Raw genomic sequence first — 22,951 nt, 5'->3', positions numbered from 1 at the left:
AAAGGACACCTGCAGCAGCATTCCTTTAATACAAGCACATGCATCAGTTTTTGTGCTTATACGCAGGTTGGAGTGGAACGTCAATTCTTATAAATGTCCGACATGAGTATGACGACATCCATACAGACACAAGGCAGCAACGGGAAACTGCAATACGGGCACTGCCTTTGATAAAAACAACTTACTTGGATGGTGCATTCTTTTCAGCCATCTCCTGCTTCTCGATACAGCTAACTCATTGTTAGAAGCATACAGTAGCAGTGAGCCACTCACATCTTGCCTCCGCGTCCCCCGGCTCTGCTTCTTGCATCGACCCTTTTTCCTTTAAAAGCGCTTACATCGAAAGGTGGGCGACCTGTCGCATTTGCAAACAGCGCGCCTGTTTTGCACCTTGCTAGCCATGACGAAGCAAGTACGCATCGAAATGTTCACTGAATGTGGGGGAAGATAGAAATACAAGAAACGCATTTAACGCTCTAGCGCACAAATTCAATACGACGCAAATTTTTAGTTTTCTCGTCGAGCAGCCACGATCTACCGCTGACGCTGATACTGTAGAAGCTTGGGCAAGTTGGTGTCACATGGTTTTTTCAGCAGCGCGGGGGACAAAGGACGTGACAAGTGCACAGACACGGCGCTGACTTACATCCGGTTTATTGAGGTGATTTTCACTACTTAAGTACAGTGGCAACCAATCTCAAATGAAAAGACAGATACACAAAACAGATTGACGAAAATGACAATTCCTGAGCACAGGTCTACAGTGGCACAAGACCAGCTGCGCACGTTTTTCTATTCTCATCAAGGAAACGTAGTTCTTTATCAGACAGAGCTAATGAGGCAACGCTTACGCATTCATCTTTGAATTTATGGATTTCATGAGCTTCAATGATTTCACGAGTGATTTTTGTTCTATTATCTGACAGCACTCGACACTGAGTGAAAACAGGATAACACGGTGGTTTTTTGTTCTTTTTTCTTTCCTCTGTGCAGTCTCTGCAATGAATGCCAAGGTGACGGGAAGCGGTGCCGCTCACGTTGTTGTTGTGTTCCCGCAGCCGGTCGTTGAGGCAACGACCAGTTTGCCCCGTGTAGTGCTTGTCACACGTAAGCAGAAACCTGTACACAACATTGCTACTACATGGTACAAAACCTTTTCGGTGTTTCTTATCGCAGCCAACCGTCCTTTCATTGCTGCTGTTTACAATATGGCAGAGTTTGGAGAGCTTATCGGGCGCGGAAAAAACAACGTTTACATCGGCACGCGCTCCCACCCTTTTCAGATTATGTGAAATGCGGTGTAGATAAGGAATAACCACATACTTTCTTTTTTCTTCCTTGGGCCTTTCAGTGGAATCTCTGCGGCCTGAATTAATGATTTCTCTTAGCAGGCTCTCTGATATTGCAATCAGAAGGTCGGAAGGGTATCCTGCTGCTTGTAAGCGTACCACCTGATTTTGATAGCTGTCTTGCATCGCATGATGGCATGATTTTTCTAGGGCATTTCTTAAACACAACTTTGCGATGCCGCGCTTTACAAGCTTAGAATGTGCAGAAGCGAAAGGCGTGAGGGGCTTCTGGCATCGTGGCTCGTAACGCCAGCACACATGGCTATTCTTGAGGAACATGGCAAGATCTAAAAAACGTAACTTTCCTCCAGAAGGCGTTTCATGCGTCAAAACAAGAGGGTCAAGACAGGTGTGAAAAATTGATAAAACTTTCGAGACCGAGGCCCCTGCGTCAGTAACTGCACATGTCATCAAAACTAAAAAATCATCTACAAACCTAAAAACACGAGCCACGCTTTCGTCGAGTTGACTATCAAGGAGCTTGTCATGGTGCGCGAGATAAATGTCGCCCAGTATCGGAGCTATGCATGAAACAATGCAGACGCCATTGCTCTGGAGGTAAACAGATTCATTCCAGGTGGAAAATGTCGAGTTAAAGCAAAAAGTAAGGAGTTCCAAGAAGTTGCTATTGCTGATGCCTGCAGAACTCTGGAAAGCTACCACACCAAAGGAATCAATGCATTCTTCAACGCTTGCCAGCAGTTTCTTTTGCGGAAGGGAATAATATAAATCTTTTATATCGATAGAGCAGGCCGAAAAGCCTTTCGCTGGGTTTTGTTGCAAGAAAGCGATTACTTGGTTAGAACTCTTCACCTGAAAAGGGTCGTCAATGGTTAAGAGGTTCAGCTTGTCTTGCAAAAAATAACGCGACAGACTTTTGCCATGTGCCATCCTCGGAGACTATTGCTCGAAGTGGGCAGTCCAGCTTGTGAGTTTTGGCTGTGAAGAATATCTTTAAGCAGGACCCCTTGCTTTTCTCTATACACTTGGCTAGGGATTCCAAATTCATTTGTGCACACATTTTCCGTGATCGGGCTTTCACTTTACTTAGAGTGACATCGCTTCTCTGCCGGAAAGTCGAACTGATAGCATTTTCTGCTTTCGATAAGTAGAGCGCTTTTGGCATCACAGCAAAACCTCCCTCTTTACCAGCCTGTAATAGGGTCAGCAAGTTGTTCTTTAAAAACGAAACGGTGAATTTGATTGGAATTCTACACCTGGTAGGTCTACACTTTGCCAAAATGTACACTCCATCTGAAACACATCGGTCCACTTCAGGAGCCACTGCTAGGCTGGAAACTTGTCTCACCATCGCAAGAAGTTCCGATGCCGATTGCCTGGGTTCCACGGCGAACTTTGGTCCTCGTCTAAGGACGCCTTGTACTTGTTCCGGCAAGGACACTTCACCATAGGTGTGGACCGGACTGTGCATCTTCTTAGTGATGGCTCGAAGCTGCGGCAGCGCGCACTGCCATAAGAATTCCGTAGTCCTGTCTGCCGTCTGAGGTCCACCGCCGCCATTCAAGTGCACCATGAGCTGAAGATGTGCAGCTGTGTGCTCTCAGGAAGAGCCATTCTCTGTAGAGGCAAAATCACTCGTGAAATCATTGAAGCTCATGAAATCCATAAATTCAAAGATGAATGCGTAAGCGTTGCCTCAATAGCTCTGCCTGATAAAGTACTACGTTTCCTTGATGAGAATAGAAAAACGTGCGCAGCTGGTCTTGTGCCACTGTAGACCTGTGCTCAGGAATTGTCATTTTCGTCAATCTGTTTTGTGTATCTGTCTTTTCATTTGAGATTGGTTGCCACTGTATTTAAGTAGTGAAAATCACCTCAATAAACCTGTTGTAAGTTCAGCGCCGTGTCTGTGCACTTGTCACGTCCTTTGTCCCCTGCGCTGCTGAAAAAACCGCTGACGAGCGAAGGCACGGAGGGGACACAAGGACTATGGGGTCACTCTGCGTCCAGCCGGCCGGGAAGGCGAGCTTCCGTGCAAGCTACACGCAGGCGTTATTTAAGCACGCAACACGTTTCCCCAACCCGTGGCGCAGAGTCGCAGCCACGGCAGGTCCGGACGAAATAGGCAACGGCAGGGCACGCTAGGAAATAGTTTATTATCCTAACGCGAGGTAAAGCACACTGCGGAAGAATGTTCTATCCGTAAAATAGATGTTCAGTAGCTCACCAAGTCGTTGACGTCGACCGGCGTTGGTGTTCGGGGGCCGGCGGGCAGCGGAAGGGGTCCGTGGGGTAGTTAGGTCAGGTCCGGCGGCGAGAGCGAGCTTCCCGCCGCGCGATCACGCCTTTTATCCCCTCGGTCATTGCCTCCCTCGCAGCAAATCGTTACCGTCAAGCTTAGGCGTGCTACCCTCTCCGCAGAAGGCGACGCGCTGCCGTGACGTCACGTCAGTGCTGGGGCGGAAATGAGCAGAGTCGCGGGGGTGCCTTCTCTCCACATTCCTGGTGGCCAGCGCGCCCGTATAGGTCACGGTCGCCGCTGGCGCGGGGGACGAGGAGGGGATACCCGTGTATCCCACATCCTCCCCTCCTTAAGAAGCCTCCCGAACACAGAAACAGGCACAAAAAGCTTTACTCAATTTCGGTGGACCACAGGTCCAGGTCCATCTCTAGCCCCCCCGCTGGCGTGGCCCCTGCTTCCGTGTCGGGCGCCGGCAGTTCCGTAGCCGCCAGCGCAGGGGCCGGCCGCTTGGGGTCCGGGTCCCGGGCCTCGTCACTCGGGGCAGGAGGCGCCGCTGCCGAAGACGGAGGAGCCACCGCGGCCGAGGGCTGCGAGCCAAGGCTCGGCTCCGGCGGGCCGCCAGCGTGGCGGGCGGCTACCTGCAGGAGCCACTCAGCGAACTCGGCCTCGCGGCCCGCTCGCGCCAGCATCTGACGGGCCGCGGCGCTGGGAGTGGCCGCCGCTGGATGTCGCTCGTCTCGGGTCGTGGCCCCGCGCGTCCTCTGGTCGTGCAGGTCCCCCGCCTTGTGGGCTTCCTCGTGTAGCATCACGGCCCCACACGGGCACAGCAGGGTTCCTGGGGACAGGGGTAGGGACACGCCCTCGGCCCGCTGGTCCGCGTCGGCGACGGTGCGCCCCCGGAAGACGTTAAACAGCCTGGCCGGGGCGTGAGCCTCTTCGCCCTCTCCTGCCGCTTCCACGGCCGCCACGAGACGTAGCCGACCGGCGCGTCCGTTCCGGCCTGGTACGTCCACGTGGCCACGTCCCTGGGCGGCTGGCGCGGGGCCTGCGCTGCTGGCGGCTCCGGGCCTCGGGCTGGCGGGGTGGACAGCAGGCGCTGGCCGAGTGGCGAGCGAGCCGGCGAGTGACCCAAGGTGGCGGGGGAAGCCTGGCGGCGGCGCGGCGACTGCCCGAAGAGGGGGCCCATGTGCCTCGGGCCAGCACGCCCGGGGCCCGGTGGGGTGGCCGCCGGGTGACAGCGATGCGGCGAGGGGTGCTTTGGGCTTCGTCCGGACGTCGGGGGTGACCGCCGGCGCTTGGGTTGTGCCTGCTTCTTTTCCATCTGCGCTGGAAAAGGTCAACACAGATGTAGCCAGCTCCCGCAGCGCGTGCTGCGTGGCTGTTCGACCCTCACGAGAGTCATGAGGGTTAGCGCAAGTCAGTCTTGCGTGCAACTGATCGGCATGAGCGGCCCGTACGTTCATGCATCTAACGAGACTGCCTGCCGGCTCGCGCCCTCGCTCTAGGCTGCGCAGGCAGATTCTGTTTCTGCCTAGGGCGCAAGTTATAGTGGGACGCGGGGTTCGCCGGCTGATCGCAGATCTCGTTGTCCGACTGCGGCGCGGGTCGGGCTGTGTCCTCTACCCACTCATCTCGCTGCACGTAACGTTTCAGGTCGCATACGTGCACCGGTCCGCCTGTCGGTTTCGACCGCAAGTCCTCGAGCCTGTAAACGAGCGAGGAAAGTTTCTCTCGCACGCGGAACGGCCCGATCCATTTCGGCGCCAACGAGGCCGCAAACTGTTTGCTAGCGTCGCTGAGAACGTGCTGGCGTCGAAGCACCAGATCGCCCACTTCGTAGTGAACATCCCGGTGCGAGCGGTCGTACTGTGCTTTCTGCTGCGCCCTAGCGGTGCTCAGGTTGCGGCGAGCCTTGCGTAAGGCCTCCGTCATCTTAGCGCGCAGCTGCGTCGCGTACTCAGCTCGTGCTGACGAAGCGACTGGCGTCTTCCTGCTGTCCGATAGAATCCGGTCCATCGGATTTAGCAGCTCTCTACCCAGATTGAGAGAACACGGCGCATACCCAGTCGAGCGGTTAACGGTCGAACGCAAAGCAAACGCGATCTCCGGCAGATAGGAGTCCCAATCTTTGTGCCTCTCAGAGTACGCGACCAGCAAGTGCTTAACGTTGCGATTGACTCGTTCCGTGGGGTTCGACTGAGCATGATAGGTGGTCGTTTTCTTGTGCTTAATGCCGAGTGCAGCGCACGAATCAACGAACACCTTCGCAGTGAAGTAGGACGCGTTGTCCGTTATCAGCTGCTCTGGGAAACCGAACCTGGTGAATACGTCCATCAGCTTCTCCATGATCACTCGTGCCGTCAGCTTTCTAAGGGGGAAAAGTTCAACCCACTTGCTGAAGTGATCCGTGACCACCAGCAAGAACTTGTTCCTACTCGGTGTCATAGGATACGGTCCCATGATGTCGCACGCCGCGATTTGCCAGGGAGTCTGGCTGTTAATCGGGTGCATGAGGCCGGGTGGTCGTCCGCCTCGGGGCTTCACACTTTGGCACACGTGGCACGAGCGGGCGTAGCGTATTACGTCCCTTTTCATGCCAAGCCAGGTAGCAAAGCGACACAACTTAGTGTAAGTCTTGGGGCCGCTTGCATGCCCAGCGATGCACGAGTCGTGAAAGTAGCGTAACAGTGCTGCTCTCAATACTCGCGGTATCACCACCTTGAACGCCTCGTTTGTGTCGTTCTCGGAGGGGATATACCTCAGCAGGACGCCGTCGGAATCCAGCAGATACGAATCCATCGCGCTCACAGCACTACCAGCTGTTTCCCAGCGCTCCGCACCGACAGCAAAACCAGCTGTCTCCTTGTGCGCGGCGGCCCTGCCGCCCGGCTCCCGGAGCCCGTCGAACACCTTTCGACAAAACGGATCCTTCTGCTGAGCTTCGAGCAGCTCCTTTCTGCTGAACACGATCCCCACGGAACTCGCGTAGTCCACGTGGTTCACGCTCTCGCCCTGGATCAACGGTTGGTCCGCGTTCCTTACATGGGCTACGGCTCGGGTCAGTCCCTCGCTCTCCCCGGCTGTCGGGCGGTCGGTCGCGTGACCTTCCTCGCACTGGACAGGCGCTCGCGAGAGTGCGTCAGCCACAGCGTTGTTTTTCCCTTTGCGGTAGCGCACGGTGAAGTCGTAACGCTGCAGCAACAGGGACCAACGCGCTAGGCGGCCGCTCGGCTCGCTGAGTCGTCTCAGCCAGGTGGGCGCCATGTGATCCGTCTCGATCACAAATGTCACCCCATCGACGTAGTAGTCGAACTTACGCAGAGCGAAAACTATCGCGAGACATTCCTTCTCTGTCACCGAGTAGTTTCTCTCTGCCGGCGTCAACGAACGGCTCGCGAAAGCTACCGGACGGAGAACGCCTTCATGCTCCTGAAGCAACACTGCTCCTAAGCCCAGGTCGCTTGCGTCGGTTTGAATCACAAACTCCCTGTTTAGGTCGGGTAGCTGCAACTCAGCCGTGTCAGCGAGCACTTTGGTGAGGTTGCGCAGTGCATCCTCTTGCTCGTGACCACAACTCCAGCGCTCGCCTTTCTTCAAAAGCTTTGTCAAAGGCGCCTGCAGCGCTGCGCACTCTGGGATGAACTGGCGATAAAAGTTCGCCATTCCCAGGAAGCGCCTGAGTCCGGCTATATCTGTGGGCGACGGAAACTTAAGCAAAGCCTCAAGCTTATCGTCGCACGGCAGAATGCGGCCTCTGTCGATCGTGAACCCCAACAGTGTTATTCGGGTCGCGGCGATCTGTGCCTTCTTCGGGTTCAAAGTGATTCCCGCGGACCTCAGCCTCTCTAGGACGTCCCTCAAGTGGCGCAGGTGTTCCTCGAACGTTTTCGAGTACACCACGATGTCGTCTAGGTACGCGAGCGCATGTTGCCACTTCGCATCTCCCAGAACACGGTCCATTAGGCGCTGATAAGTAGCGGGTGCTCCTACCAAGCCAAAAGACATTCTCTTGAACTGGAAAAGGCCTCTGTGACAAGTGAAAGCAGTTTTCTCCTTGTCCCGCTCATTCATTTCAACCTGAAAGTATCCGCGACTAGCATCGAGCGTTGTGAAGTACTTCGCCCCACCTAGGTTGGACACTAGGGAAGAAATGGTGGGTAGAGGGTAGGCGTCTTTCCTCGTAACCTCATTCAGCTTGCGGTAGTCCACGCAAAGTCGATATGTATCGTCTTTCTTTGGAACCAAGACTACCGGGAAGCCCCAAGGGCTGTTAGACCTCTCAACAACGCCAGTGTCGATAAGTTCGTCTAAGGCGCTGTCCAGTGCTTTTCTCTTGGCCAAGCTAATTGGTCTAGGATTGCACTTCCAAGGCAGTGCGTCACCCGTGTCTATTCGGTGCCTGACTAGGGTAGTGAGGCCCGGGCGGTCAGTGAATGTCGCGTTGTACTCGTAGAGGAGCGATGACAAACGTGCCTTCTCCCTCTCCGTCACGCTGTTCACTTCCGACAACAAGGGGTGCGCTGACCTTCCCTGCGCGGCAGAGCAACTTTCTACCGCGGCAACCTTCTCTCTGCCCTCTCCCTCAGCGGCGATGGTCCGCTCGCCTCCTGGATCTCGGGCTGGCGCGGTGGATTTGTCACGGTCTCCCCCCGCTCGCGCCGCGTTCGGAGTCTGAATGGTGTGCGACGCCGCGGGCGCTTTCGCGAAAGGCTTCAAGGCGCCTGACGTGCGCTCCCTGTAGCCTCCGCTGCTGATGTCTATCACAATACCTGTCTTGGCTAGGAAGTCTCGTCCAAGAATTACAGGAACGGATAAACAGGGAAGATGAACGAGGCGTTGTCGCCGCACGCGTCTTTCCCAGCGAACCACTATCCTAGCTGCACCGCTTGATTGCGCTGTGCCGCTCGCGAGGCGAAAAGTGGTATCGCACTCTCTCAGCCGGATTTTGTTCTCGCGGAGATGGTTTAACACCTCGTCACCGAACAAAGAAGCGCTTGCTCCTGTATCTAGTAACGCGGTGAATTTCTTTCGAGCTATTGTTAGCTCAATGAACGGCGCTGACAGGTCAACAGAATTTCCTACGCGACATGCCAAAGGCGCTAGCAAACCGGGGTTTTCTGTGCACGCCGCGCGGAATCGAAGGTCGATCACCGGCGGCTTTGGCCGTTTCCCGACCGTGTTTGGTCACGGGCGGGAGGGCGGCCACACTCGCGGGCGAAGTGTCCCGGCTGGTCGCACCGGTAGCAACGGTTGCCCGGGCCCCGACGGGCTAGGCGCTGGTCGCCCCGTTCCTTTCGGTCATCTCGAACTCGCGGCGCGGATGGTGGGGGCCGCGTGTCGGCCTCCCGATCTCGCCTCGGTTCATTCCGCTCTGCGGCAGCGTGTGCTGTTCGCAACGCGTAGCTGAATGGGTCCAAAGCGCGGTCGGTCAACTCCCAACCCCTTGGGACACGCTCGTCAGCAAACTGTGCTGACGCTTCAGTTCTAGATGGACTGCGCGCTGAGCTGCCATTCCACGCGCAGCGCGGCTCAAGTGACAGCGATGCGGGTGGGGGCGGCCGATACGCTCGCGCAGAGAGGATGTCTCCCTGAATGCGCTTCGCCTCAGCTGCCAGCTAATCCAAATCTCTGAACCTGACTCCTCTCAGGTAAGCCGTGAAAGTCGGGTGCGCTTGTCTCGTGACACGCTCAACTTTCTCCGTGTTCGTGGCGCGAGGGTCAGCGAGGCGATAAAGTTCGTCCATCGCTCGGACGTACTCTAACAGAGACTCGTCGGGGTGCTGGGTTCGGAGCTCCAGCTCTCTCCTCAAACGCCACTCATAGTTTGCGGGAAGGAATTCGTCGCGGAAGCTTGCGCAAAACTCCTCCATTGTCCTCGCTCGGTTGCCGGCTAGTCGGTACCAGCGGGCCGCTTGCTCCGTCAAAGAAACAGGCACAACACGCGCGAGCATTTCGGCGTCTGCGATTCCTGTCACTTGCTGATAATGCAGCAGACGGTCGAGGTACTCATTTGCTCCCGCAATGTCGTGGTACCCCGTGTAGGTAGGCAAGTCTATCCTAACACGTGGTGACTGGGCCGGGGCTTGCAAATTGTTTTGCAAAATACCCGCTAGACTCTGCATAACCTGCATTGCGTTCTGCAAGAGTACCTCGGATGATTGCGGACTAACACCCCCGGAGTTGGGCGCAGCCGCTGATGGCGTCGAATGATGAGGCCTAGGTGCCTCATTGTTCGCGCCGCGGAGCGGCGAGGCGCCCGATGTGGAGCCCCCCATGCCAGGCCTAAGTCCTACCAACGCGTCAGGGGATGTTACTCGGCTATTCCGCGTGGAACGCCCAAGATTCACAAATTCAAACCCTTCCAACGGCGCGTCAAGTAGGGAGCCCTGGTTATGTGCCGCTGGCTCTGACAGCATAAACAAAGACTGCAAGTCACTCCTGTCGGCTGCCATCCTTTGTTAGGGCGACGGTAGTCGTTCGCTCCAACAAAGGTCACTGCTCGATTGCCTAGTTCGCCCCACGTTGGGCGCCAGATGTGGGGTTGACTTGGGGAGATAAGTACGTTCTCCCCACTCAATCGCGGCTGACACGGTTCAAAGCCGCCCGGACCCCACCCCGTGATCGCGTACGCTACCGAGCGCTCGCCGACCACGGCGGGCCTTGCTCTGGGGGAACAAAGGAACGACACATTGGCTGACACAAACAGGCATTTATTGCTACAGAAACAATAACGCCAGCTAGCAACAAGGTACGCTAATGAATCAAGGACGTCCGACTCACCAGCAAGGTTCCGAGCGAATGTTCGCCCGCTCTAGGGCAAAGGATATAAACTCCGCAGGCCGGACGGGACGAGTACGGGAGCCTGTCTCCCCGTCGCTTCTTCGCCCCGTCGGCGAAGAGCGGAGCCGCGAGCGGCGCGTCCGATCGCGGCGATTATCCCGGCCGAAGAGACCCCATCTCCCGCGGGCGGGCTTCAGCAGTCTCCCGCGCAGCGACGCTGGCGCCCTCTCTTGCCAGTTAATGTAACTGGCAAGGGAACGCGCTCATCCTCGGGGTACGACTGCTGCTGCATGGTGCCTCGCGGGAAAGCAAACTCAGGGGGCTGCAGGGCAGGTCCCCACATCCCCCCAACCTTAAATAGACCCACGCGCCTGAAAGTACATGCTATGGAGGAGTCTCCTGGTCTTCATGTCTTTGAGGCACGTCTTGCAGCGGAGGTCACGCCGACAGCGTCCACGCAGACTTCCGCGGTATTCCGAAGGCGGCGTGACGGTCTCCGCTGGGATGACTCGTATGGCCCGCGGACTACCGTGTCCGCAGGCCCGCGAATCGAAGGCCGGTGGGAAAACTGCAGGCCAGGATCCTGCAGTAGTCGCCAGGGCAGCAGCAGCCGGAGGTGACTGCTGACTGGTCTCGCCACAGCTGCCCCGGATGGATGCGGCGAACAGGATACAGGCCGCTCCGTCGCAGCAGGTGGCAGCGAGACGATGTGCACCGGTCAGCAAGCCTGGGTGGCTCCACCGGATCTGCAAAATTGTCGAAACGCTCTCGGCGTGCTTAAATAACGCCTGCGTGTAGCTTGCACGGAAGCTCGCCTTCCCGGCCGGCTGGACGCAGAGTGACCCCATATCTTGGCGCCCAACGTGGGGCCTGCTCTTGGAACATTGGACGACTGTCGGTTCGGTACGAGGAACGCTCTTTGTCCGGACTTGACAAGTGCTAAGCCTAGAGTGAATTTTGATCGCTAGGACCTGCGGCATGCTTTCTTGAGTGCGAGGTGTATTGCGCTGCAGCATGTTTGAACTTTTCGACATGCTCAGCACATTTTTTTTCCCTGGAGTTTCTTCGTGAGAATGACTTGGTCCGCATCGAGGGAGTTCGAGGCCTAGCGCCCGCGGAGTCGCCGAGCCCGAAGCGAGTGAGTACGGAAGCCGCGTGGGTGGTCCGAGTTTCTGTATATATTTTCTCTACTATCTCTTTTTCGACTCTGGGAGTCGCGGCTCCGGGAGCCGGGTGGCCTGGGGCCACGGGTGCCGCTACGAGCTCGCTGGTATTGCAGCTCGGCACCGGGCGCTCCGACACCGTCCGATACGGTGGGCGCCGACCGCTCAGAAGCTGCTTTGTGCAGTGAGCGGGGTAGGACCACCCCACAAAGCTGATGTCTCCTCGCGGCTGCGCGCACAAAACCCGTTTCAGGTCTTTCTTGTGGTCACGGTCGTTGTCGGAGTGGTCGTTAGGCCTGAGGCTTTTCGGAGCTGCCTGCACCACATTAAAAGAGACATGACCACCGGACCGTGACGTTGAGAGGGGGCGCACTTTGCTGCCCGTCCGTTTTTTTTTTGTAACCTCGCACGAACTGAGCAGTCTCGTTCAACTCAAGAAAGGGCTTTGTTCACTCGAACTTTGCGTTTGCACAGCCGCCGACACGTTTTGCTAGCGAGTTAGGCATTGTGCCACGAGGCCCTTGCGGATGCCGTTTCCCCTCCCGTGACCTACGTTAAAGGCACGCCGAGAGCGTTTCGACAATTTTGCAGATCCGGTGGAGCCACCCAGGCTTGCTGACCGGTGCACATCGTCTCGCTGCCACCTGCTGCGACGGAGCGGCCTGTATCCTGTTCGCCGCATCCATCCGGGGCAGCTGTGGCGAGACCAGTCAGCAGTCACCACCGGCTGCTGCTGCCCTGGCGACTACTGCAGGATCCCGGCCTGCAGTTTTCCCACCGGCCTTCGATTCGCGGGCCTGCGGACACGGTAGTCCGCGGGCCATACGAGTCATCCCAGCGGAGACCGTCACGCCGCCTTCGGAATACCGCGGAAGTCTGCGTGGACGCTGTCGGCGTGACCTCCGCTGCAAGACGTGCCTCAAAGACATGAAGACCAGGAGACTCCTCCATAGCATGTACTTTCAGGCGCGTGGGTCTATTTAAGGTTGGGGGGATGTGGGGACCTGCCCTGCAGCCCCCTGAGTTTGCTTTCCCGCGAGGCACCGTGCAGCAGCAGTCGTACCCCGAGGATGAGCGCGTTCCCTTGCCAGTTACATTAACTGGCAAGAGAGGGCGCCAGCGTCGCTGCGCGGGAGACTGCTGAAGCCCGCCCGCGGGAGATGGGGTCTCTTCGGCCGGGATAATCGCCGCGATCGGACGCGCCGCTCGCGGCTCCGCTCTTCGCCGACGGGGCGAAGAAGCGACGGGGAGACAGGCTCCCGTACTCGTCCCGTCCGGCCTGCGGAGTTTATATCCCTTGCCCTAGAGCGGGCGAACATTCGCTCGGAACCTTGCTGGTGAGTCGGACGTCCTTGATTCATTAGCGTACCTTGTTGCTAGCTGGCGTTATTGTTTCTGTAGCAATAAATGCCTGTTTGTGTCAGCCAATGTGTCGTTCCTTTGTTCCCCCAGAGCAAGGCCCGCCGTGGTCGGCGAGCGCTCGGTAGCGTACGCGATCACGGGGTGGGGTCCGGGCGGCTTTGAACCGTGTCAGCCGCGATTGAGTGGGGAGAACGTACTTATCTCCCCAAGTCAACCCCACAGGACATGTTCCTGGAAAATTTTAAAAGTTTTCGAGCAGCCAGCTACGCAGAAGTACCACCCTTTACGTCACTGAAGACTTACATTTAAATATATTCGCGACTAATCAATACTCCACACTATGTAATATCAAAACACAAGCTTATCACAACAGCGCGCTGAAACGGACAGGGAGAGCAGCAGACACGACCCACTCACGCTTCGCGGCCTGGCCAAAAGGCGGCGCAGCCAATGCAATGAGCATGGGCTATAGTTTTCATGCGTCTGTGTCAAAGTAGGTGCTATGTAAAATGAGTTTGATCTTTCATCATAGATACCAGCATGGTGACAATCTTCCTTGTTGAACATGTCTGCTGTACACCTAAGGGACTTGACTAAGAAGCAAACAAGTGGAGTTTTTTTTCTCGTAATGCAATGAGAAACAATCTTTAATTGCTAAAGTTCTGGCAAGATAGAGACTTGGGACATACTGTGAATAAAACATGTGCATTTGTCAGCAAAATGCTTGGTGTTAGTGCATGGACAGCGTTTAATGGAAAGAAGGAGAGGCAAGAGTAAGCAGGTGGAAGTGGTCGACACCCAGCACAGAATGGCCAGGAAGTGGAGATTAGCGGCGTAGCACCCTGTATGACAACTTCCCAAAGCTGGCATTGAGGTCATGGATGCACAACATTTCCCAGCACTATGTTAGATGGTAACTGCATGGCATATGCTTTAAAGGGGTCCAGACACAAAGTTTTTCGGTGTCAGTTTATTTGCCTTCAAAGAGGCCTACGGGCCTAGCAATCATGAAAATAAGAGCAAAACACCAGTGCACAGTGTGAATAATTAATTACAAGCCATTTTGTACACAAAGCCTTTGGTCTCAGTCAGCGCCAACGCTGAAGTGAACAACACCTGAGTTCAGCGACGTCACAATAATTAAAGCAAGTGCACCATGACATCACTCGATGTGGGTGGAAATAGTTTCGTTTATGGGGGTTAAACGTCCGAAAGCGACTCAGGCTATGGGGGACGTTGTAGTGAAGGGCTCCGCAAAATTTCCACCACCTGGGGTTCTTTAATGTGCACTGACGTCGAATGGTACACGGGCCTCTAGAATTTCACCTCCATCGAAATTCGACCACCGCGACCGGGATCGAACTCGCGTCTTTCAGGTCAGCAGTGAAGCGCCATAACCACTGAGCCGCGGAGGCAGCCCAATGTAGGTGGAAATGGCGAGAGGCTCATCGGACAGCATTAAAAACAGCAATAACTTATGTTCCCCTCAAAGAATGTGCCAGACACTTGCAAGATGGCAACTTCTTACGCCCATGAAAGAAATCGTATGGTAACTAACCCCTCTCTCCTCTCCCACTACCGACCCATACCACCTTCCTGCCCTGTGTGCAATGCTCAAAAGGAAAACCTGACTGATATCTTCGGGATCTGTCCGGCTTCCCCTCCACCCAGCAGGCCGGAGTTACTCCAAACATGGGAGGACTGGGAGACCTCACTACGCTCCACAGATCAGGCACGACAGAAGATCGTCGCCACCTGTGCGGCCAGCGTCATGGACCTTTTAGCCTGAACGTTTGAGTGCGGTGTGGTCGTGCGGGGACCCAGGGGTCCTGGGAGGCCCGAATTCCTCTGCACAATAAAGTCTTTCTCTCTCTCACTCTCATGCCGTTCATTGCGTTTAAAATTTTGTGTCTGCACCCCTTTAAGGACTATAGACACCAAATTTTTTCTTGCGTGTTTTCTTCTTTCAAACGATATCGTAGACATTCGTATACATGAAGCACCCTGTGGTATTTGTGTACGACCGCTAAATAGTTTATAATTGAATTTCTTCTTCACGCTGTTTCGGTTTCGTCGACCGAAGGACGACTGTGACGTCAAGTTGATGTTTTCGCCACGTGATCAATTGGAAAAACTTGTAAGGGCCAGTGCGGGTGGCGCCATCAGGGGACACACAGGGACGGCTGACAACACTGGAGGGAGAGGAGATGCGTGGTTGGCTATGGCGGGAATGTGCGTGAGGTGTGCGCGGGCAGCGCGGGAGTGATCCGAGTGGTGTGGTCGAAGTGGGCTCAAGTGTGAGCTCGGTGCGCGTTGCATTAGGTGCGCGAACTGCGGATGACTATTGGGGGACTCCGGCACGCGGGACTCTGTGAGCGTGTGTAATAAATCATCCCTTGACAAACTTTAATATAATCACTGACCGGCTTGTCATTCCATGTTTTGGAAGATGCTGGATTAAATGTCGTAGTCAATTGAATATACATATCAGCGATTATATTACAGTTTTTCTAGTAGATCACGCGAACAAACCGTCAACTTGACGTCACAGTCGTCATTCAGTCAATGAAACCGAAACAGCACGAGAGAAGAAATTCAATCAAATTATTTAGCGCTTGTAGGAAAATACCACACGGTAATTCATGTATTCTAATGTCTAACGCATCGTTTGACAGAAGAAAACATGCAATAAAATTACACTAGCTGCCCACTGAAAGAGAAGACACTTTCGCAAGGCAGCAAAGCTACCTAAGGAACAAGATGGTAGGTTCCAAAATTATTTACCTGGATGAGATATGTGCAACGGCAGCAAGCGCAGTGTTGGTGTAAGGACAGAACAGCGAGCGTGTGCTGCTTGTGCCAAGATCAGGACAACCATGGCCTGGAGCAGGCTGCCAGGGAAGGGCCACCGCATCATTGTGATGCACATCAGCAGTGAGAAAGGCCCATCAACGGCTCCCTGTATGTTTCCTGCAGAAAAACGGAAAGGGTGAAGACTGCTATGAAGATACGGGTGGCAACCATTTTGAGATGTTTGCACTCATGTGCTCCAGAGGCAGACAAGAGAAACATCGTAGCGAAACACAAGCAGTTGTGCCATTCACATCTGGACGAAGCAATGCCGACAACAGTTTTACACAAAGAAGCAGTTCAGCAGTAGCTGACAGACAGAACACTAATGGAACGCTATGATGCCAACAATGTGGCTCCCATAAATCATGAAGCTGCCCAAACTGTGTGTTGTCAAATACCATGTAGGTGTCGCTGTGGCGAGGGCTGGCAACGTCAAGCTCTGGCTCCCCCCTTAGCTTTAACCTATGGAGTTTCTCTGGGTACAAGTTAATAATGATACCAAGAATGAGCATAAAGATTTATGGCTTCCTTTGGTTGAAGCTTTGCTCATAAACAAGACACCAACGGTTTCAGCAGAAAAGTGGAGCAATTGTGCACACCACGCCATGAATAATGATGAAAAATTCAGAGCAAACTCTGCCAGCGGCCCTCATATTCATTAACACATACGAGTTTCACAAAACATAACTATGTAGCACATCGGCTCTGGGATGCATCACAATAGTAAACCAGCGCTAACATCTCTTGCACTGCAAATTAAGACTTTACATCACCAAGTTATCAGGCTTCCAAACTTTGGAAGTGGTATCCCAGGTTTAACATCCTGAAGCAACACATGGGCTATGAAGAACACCACAGTGGACGGCTCCGGATTAATTTAGACCGCATGGGGTTCTTCAACGTGCATTGACGTCGCACAGCACACCATTGTTTTTATGTTTTGCCACCGTCGAAATACTGCCACTGCAGCAGGATCGGGCTCAAACCCGCGACCCTGAGATCAGCAGCCGAACGCCAAAGCCACTAAATCATATGGCGGGTGCTTCCAAATTTTCAGCTAGCTGCTTTTTCTATGGACTGCTTTCCTGTCTCACTAAAGAATACAATACTTGCTTTAACTATTCGCTTAATAATTCTTTAGGCATGCTGTTTTGTCTTCGCTGAGAACGAATAAACAACTGAGGCTCCTCAACCTTCACGCTGTCAGCAGGCAAAGGACACCTGCAGCTGCATTCCTTTAATACAAGCACATGCTTCAGTTTTTGTGCTTATACGCAGGTTGGAGTGGAACGTCAATTCTTATAAATGTCCGACATGAGTATGACGACATCCATACAGACACAAGGCAGCAACGGGAAACTGCAATACGGGCACTGCCTTTGATAAAAACAACTTACTTGTGTGGTGCATTCTTTTCAGCCATCTCCTGCTTCTCGATACAGCTAACTCATTGTTAGAAGCATACAGTAGCAGTGAGCCACTCACAACTTGCCTCCGCGTCCCCCGGCTCTGCTTCTTGCATCGACCCTTTTTCCTTTAAAAGCGCTTACATCGAAAGGTGGGCGACCTGTCACATTTGCAAACAGCGCGCCTGTTTTGCACCTTGCTAGCCATGACGAAGCAAGTACGCATCGAAATGTTCACTGAATGTGGGGGAAGATAGAAATACAAGAAACGCATTTAACGCTCTAGCGCACAAATTCAATACGACGCAAATTTTTATTTTTCTCGTCGAGCAGCCACGATCTACCGCTGACGCTGATACTGTAGAAGCTTGGGCAAGTTGGTGTGACATGGTTTTTTCAGCAGCGCGGGGGACAAAGGACGTGACAAGTGCACAGACACGGCGCTGAACTTACATCCGGTTTATTGAGGTGATTTTCACTACTTAAGTACAGTGGCAACCAATCTCAAATGAAAAGACAGATACACAAAACAGATTGACGAAAATGACAATTCCTGAGCACAGGTCTACAGTGGCACAAGACCAGCTGCGCACGTTTTTCTATTCTCATCAAGGAAACGTAGTTCTTTATCAGACAGAGCTAATGAGGCAACGCTTACGCATTCATCTTTGAATTTATGGATTTCATGAGCTTCAATGATTTCACGAGTGATTTTTGTTCTATTATCTGACAGCACTCGACACTGAGTGAAAACAGGATAACACGGTGGTTTTTTGTTCTTTTTTCTTTCCTCTGTGCAGTCTCTGCAATGAATGCCAAGGTGACGGGAAGCGGTGCCGCTCACGTTGTTGTTGTGTTCCCGCAGCCGGTCGTTGAGGCAACGACCAGTTTGCCCCGTGTAGTGCTTGTCACACGTAAGCAGAAACCTGTACACAACATTGCTACTACATGGTACAAAACCTTTTCGGTGTTTCTTATTGCAGCCAACCGTCCTTTCATTGCTGCTGTTTACAATATGGCAGAGTTTGGAGAGCTTATCGGGCGCGGAAAAAACAACGTTTACATCGGCACGCGCTCCCACCCTTTTCAGATTATGTGAAATGCGGTGTAGATAAGGAATAACCACATACTTTCTTTTTTCTTCCTTGGGCCTTTCAGTGGAATCTCTGCGGCCTGAATTAATGATTTCTCTTAGCAGGCTCTCTGATATTGCAATCAGAAGGTCGGAAGGGTATCCTGCTGCTTGTAAGCGTACCACCTGATTTTGATACCTGTCTTGCATCGCATGATGGCATGATTTTTCTAGGGCATTTCTTAAACACAACTTTGCGATGCCGCGCTTTACAAGCTTAGAATGTGCAGAAGCGAAAGGCGTGAGGGGCTTCTGGCATCGTGGCTCGTAACGCCAGCACACATGGCTATTCTTGAGGAACATGGCAAGATCTAAAAAACGTAACTTTCCTTCAGAAGGCGTTTCATGCGTCAAAACAAGAGGGTCAAGACAGGTGTGAAAAATTGATAAAACTTTCGAGATTGAGGCCCCTGCGTCAGTAACTGCACATGTCATCAAAACTAAAAAATCATCTACAAACCTAAAAACACGAGCCACGCTTTCGTCGAGTTGACTATCAAGGAGCTTGTCATGGTGCGCGAGATAAATGTCGCCCAGTATCGGAGCTATGCATGAAACAATGCAGACGCCATTGCTCTGGAGGTAAACAGATTCATTCCAGGTGGAAAATGTCGAGTTAAAGCAAAAAGTAAGGAGTTCCAAGAAGTTGCTATTGCTGATGCCTGCAGAACTCTGGAAAGCTACCACACCAAAGGAATCAATGCATTCTTCAACGCTTGCCAGCAGTTTCTTTTGCGGAAGGGAATAATATAAATCTTTTATATCGATAGAGCAGGCCGAAAAGCCTTTCGCTGGGTTTTGTTGCAAGAAAGCGATTACTTGGTTAGAACTCTTCACCTGAAAAGGGTCGTCAATGGTTAAGAGGTTCAGCTTGTCTTGCAAAAAATAACGCGACAGACTTTTGCCATGTGCCATCCTCGGAGACTATTGCTCGAAGTGGGCAGTCCAGCTTGTGAGTTTTGGCTGTGAAGAATATCTTTAAGCAGGACCCCTTGCTTTTCTCTATACACTTGGCTAGGGATTCCAAATTCATTTGTGCACACATTTTCCGTGATCGGGCTTTCACTTTACTTAGAGTGACATCGCTTCTCTGCCGGAAAGTCGAACTGATAGCATTTTCTGCTTTCGATAAGTAGAGCGCTTTTGGCATCACAGCAAAACCTCCCTCTTTACCAGCCTGTAATAGGGTCAGCGAGTTGTTCTTTAAAAACGAAACGGTGAATTTGATTGGAATTCTACACCTGGTAGGTCTACACTTTGCCAAAATGTACACTCCATCTGAAACACATCGGTCCACTTCAGGAGCCACTGCTAGGCTGGAAACTTGTCTCACCATCGCAAGAAGTTCCGATGCCGATTGCCTGGGTTCCACGGCGAACTTTGGTCCTCGTCTAAGGACGCCTTGTACTTGTTCCGGCAAGGACACTTCACCATAGGTGCGGACCGGACTGTGCATCTTCTTAGTGATGGCTCGAAGCTGCGGCAGCGCGCACTGCCATAAGAATTCCGTAGTCCTGTCTGCCGTCTGAGGTCCACCGCCGCCATTCAAGTGCACCATGAGCTGAAGATGTGCAGCTGTGTGCTCTCAGGAAGAGCCATTCTCTGTAGAGGCAAAATCACTCGTGAAATCATTGAAGCTCATGAAATCCATAAATTCAAAGATGAATGCGTAAGCGTTGCCTCAATAGCTCTGCCTGATAAAGTACTACGTTTCCTTGATGAGAATAGAAAAACGTGCGCAGCTGGTCTTGTGCCACTGTAGACCTGTGCTCAGGAATTGTCATTTTCGTCAATCTGTTTTGTGTATCTGTCTTTTCATTTGAGATTGGTTGCCACTGTATTTAAGTAGTGAAAATCACCTCAATAAACCTGTTGTAAGTTCAGCGCCGTGTCTGTGCACTTGTCACGTCCTTTGTCCCCTGCGCTGCTGAAAAAACCGCTGACGAGCGAAGGCACGGAGGGGACACAAGGACATGTTCCTGGAAAATTTTAAAAGTTTTCGAGCAGCCAGCTACGCAGATGTACGACCCTTTACGTCACTGAAGACTTACATTTAAATATATTCGCGACTAATCAATACTCCACACTATGTAATATCAAAACACAAGCTTATCACAACAGCGCGCTGAAACGGACAGGGAGAGCAGCAGACACGACCCGCTCACGCTTCGCGGCCTGGCCAACAGGCGGCGCAGCCAATGCAATGAGCATGGGCTATAGTTTTCATGCGTCTGTGTCAAAGTAGGTGCTATGTAAAATGCGTTTGATCTTTCACCATAGATACCAGCATGGTGACAATCTTCCTTGTTGAACATGTCTGCTGTACACCTAAGGGACTTGACTAAGAAGCAAACAAGTGGAATTTTTTTTCTCGTAATGCAATGAGAAACAGTCTTTAATTGCTACAGTTCTGGCAAGATAGAGACTTGGGACATACTGTGAATAAAACATGTGCATTTGTCAGCAAAATGCTTGGTGTTAGTGCATGGACAGCGTTTAATGGAAAGAAGGAGAGGCAAGAGTAAGCAGGTGGAAGTGGTCGACACCCAGCACAGAATGGCCAGGAAGTGGAGATTAGCGGCGTAGCACCCTGTATGACAACTTCCCAAAGCTGGCATTGAGGTCATGGATGCACAACATTTCCCAGCACTATGTTAGATGGTAACTGCATGGCATATGCTTTAAAGGGGTCCAGACACAAAGTTTTTCGGTGTCAGTTTATTTGCCTTCAAAGAGGCCTACGGGCCTAGCAATCATGAAAATAAGAGCAAAGCACCAGTGCACAGTGTGAATAATTAATTACAAGCCATTTTGTACACAAAGCCTTTGGTCTCAGTCAGCGCCAACGCTGAAGTGAACAACACCTGAGTTCAGCGACGTCACAATAATTAAGGCAAGTGCACCATGACATCACTCGATGTGGGTGGAAATAGTTTCGTTTATGGGGGTTAAACGTCCGAAAGCGACTCAGCCTATGGGGGACGTTGTAGTGAAGGGCTCCGCAAAATTTCCACCACCTGGGGTTCTTTAATGTGCACTGACGTCGAATGGTACACGGGCCTCTAGAATTTCACCTCCATCGAAATTCGACCACCGCGACCGGGATCGAACTCGCGTCTTTCAGGTCAGCAGTGAAGCGCCATAACCACTGAGCCACGGAGGCAGCCCAATGTAGGTGGAAATGGCGAGAGGCTCATCGGACAGCATTAAAAACAGCAATAACTTATGTTCCCCTCAAAGAATGTGCCAGACACTTGCAAGATGGCAACTTCTTACGCCCATGAAAGAAATCGTACGGTAACTAACCCCTCTCTCCTCTCCCACTACCGACCCATACCACCTTCCTGCCCTGTGTGCAATGCTCAAAAGGCAAACCTGACTGATATCTTCGGGATCTGTCCGGCTTCCCCTCCACCCAGCAGGCCGGAGCCACTCCAAACATGGGAGGACTGGGAGACCTCACTACGCTCCACAGATCAGGCACGACAGAAGATCGTCGCCACCTGTGCGGCCAGCGTCATGGACCTTTTAGCCTGAACGTTTGAGTGCGGTGTGGTCGTGCGGGGACCCAGGGGTCCTGGGAGGCCCGAATTCCTCTGCACAATAAAGTCTTTCTCTCTCTCACTCTCATGCCGTTCATTGCGTTTAAAATTTTGTGTCTGCACCCCTTTAAGGACTATAGACACCAAATTTTTTCTTGCGTGTTTTCTCCTTTCAAACGATATCGTAGACATTCGTATACATGAAGCACCCTGTGGTATTTGTGTACGACCGCAAAATAGTTTATAATTGAATTTCTTCTTCACGCTGTTTCGGTTTCGTCGACCGAAGGACGACTGTGACGTCAAGTTGATGTTTTCGCCACGTGATCAATTGGAAAAACTTGTAAGGGCCAGTGCGGGTGGCGCCATCAGGGGACACACAGGGACGGCTGACAACACTGGAGGGAGAGGGGATGCGTGGTTGGCAATGGCGGGAATGTGCGTGAGGTGTGCGCGGGCAGCGCGGGAGTGATCCGAGTGGTGTGGTCAAAGTGGGCTCAAGTGTGAGCTCGGTGCGCGTTGCATTAGGTGCGCGAACTGCGGATGACTATTGGGGGACTCCGGCACGCGGGACTCTGTGAGCGTGTGTAATAAATCATCCCTTGACAAACTTTAATATAATCACTGACCGGCTTGTCATTCCATGTTTTGGAAGATGCTGGATTAAATGTCGTAGTCAATTGAATATACATATCAGCAATTATATTACAGTTTTTCTAGTAGATCACGCGAACAAACCGTCAACTTGACGTCACAGTCGTCATTCAGTCAATGAAACCGAAACAGCACGAGAGAAGAAATTCAATCAAATTATTTAGCGCATGTAGGAAAATACCACACGGTAATTCATGTATTCTAATGTCTAACGCATCGTTTGACAGAAGAAAACATGCAATAAAATTACACTAGCTGCCCACTGAAAGAGAAGACACTTTCGCAAGGCAGCAAAGCTACCTAAGGAACAAGATGGTAGGTTCCAAAATTATTTACCTGGATGAGATATGTGCAACGGCAGCAAGCGCAGTGTTGGTGTAAGGACAGAACAGCGAGCGTGTGCTGCTTGTGCCAAGATCAGGACAACCATGGCCTGGAGCAGGCTGCCAGGGAAGGGCCACCGCATCATTGTGATGCACATCAGCAGTGAGAAAGGCCCATCAACGG

The 22,951-nt window shown here is 52.7% G+C and overlaps 2 protein-coding genes across 2 annotated transcripts in view; both read right to left on the bottom strand.

Moving 5' to 3' along the window:
• Positions 1-22,951, bottom strand: part of LOC144115296 (uncharacterized) — a 396,380-nt gene that overhangs the window by 329,842 nt on the left and 43,587 nt on the right. The gene's annotated exons all lie outside the window — the stretch shown is intronic.
• Positions 2,501-15,881, bottom strand: LOC144116447 (uncharacterized). The gene is made up of 4 exons (XM_077651180.1): positions 15,869-15,881; positions 15,642-15,827; positions 3,538-4,873; positions 2,501-2,927 (listed from the first exon to the last, which is right to left on the bottom strand). Exons 1-3 carry the CDS (start codon positions 15,879-15,881, stop codon positions 3,942-3,944), a joined length of 1,131 nt encoding a protein of 376 aa, XP_077507306.1. The 3' UTR covers positions 2,501-2,927; positions 3,538-3,941.

This window comes from Amblyomma americanum, chromosome 1, assembly GCF_052857255.1.
Source record: "Amblyomma americanum isolate KBUSLIRL-KWMA chromosome 1, ASM5285725v1, whole genome shotgun sequence".
NCBI classification, from domain to species: Eukaryota; Metazoa; Arthropoda; class Arachnida; order Ixodida; family Ixodidae; genus Amblyomma; species Amblyomma americanum.
The sequence above is the reverse complement of the archived record's forward strand: the minus strand, read 5'-3'. Positions and strand labels throughout refer to the sequence as shown.

Coding starts and splice junctions, on each gene's coding strand:
- LOC144116447 (XM_077651180.1), bottom strand. Junction 4,874..15,641: donor GTTGCACATATCTCATCCAG/GTAAATAATTTT, acceptor TTTCCAGCGCAG/ATGGAAAAGAAGCAGGCACA.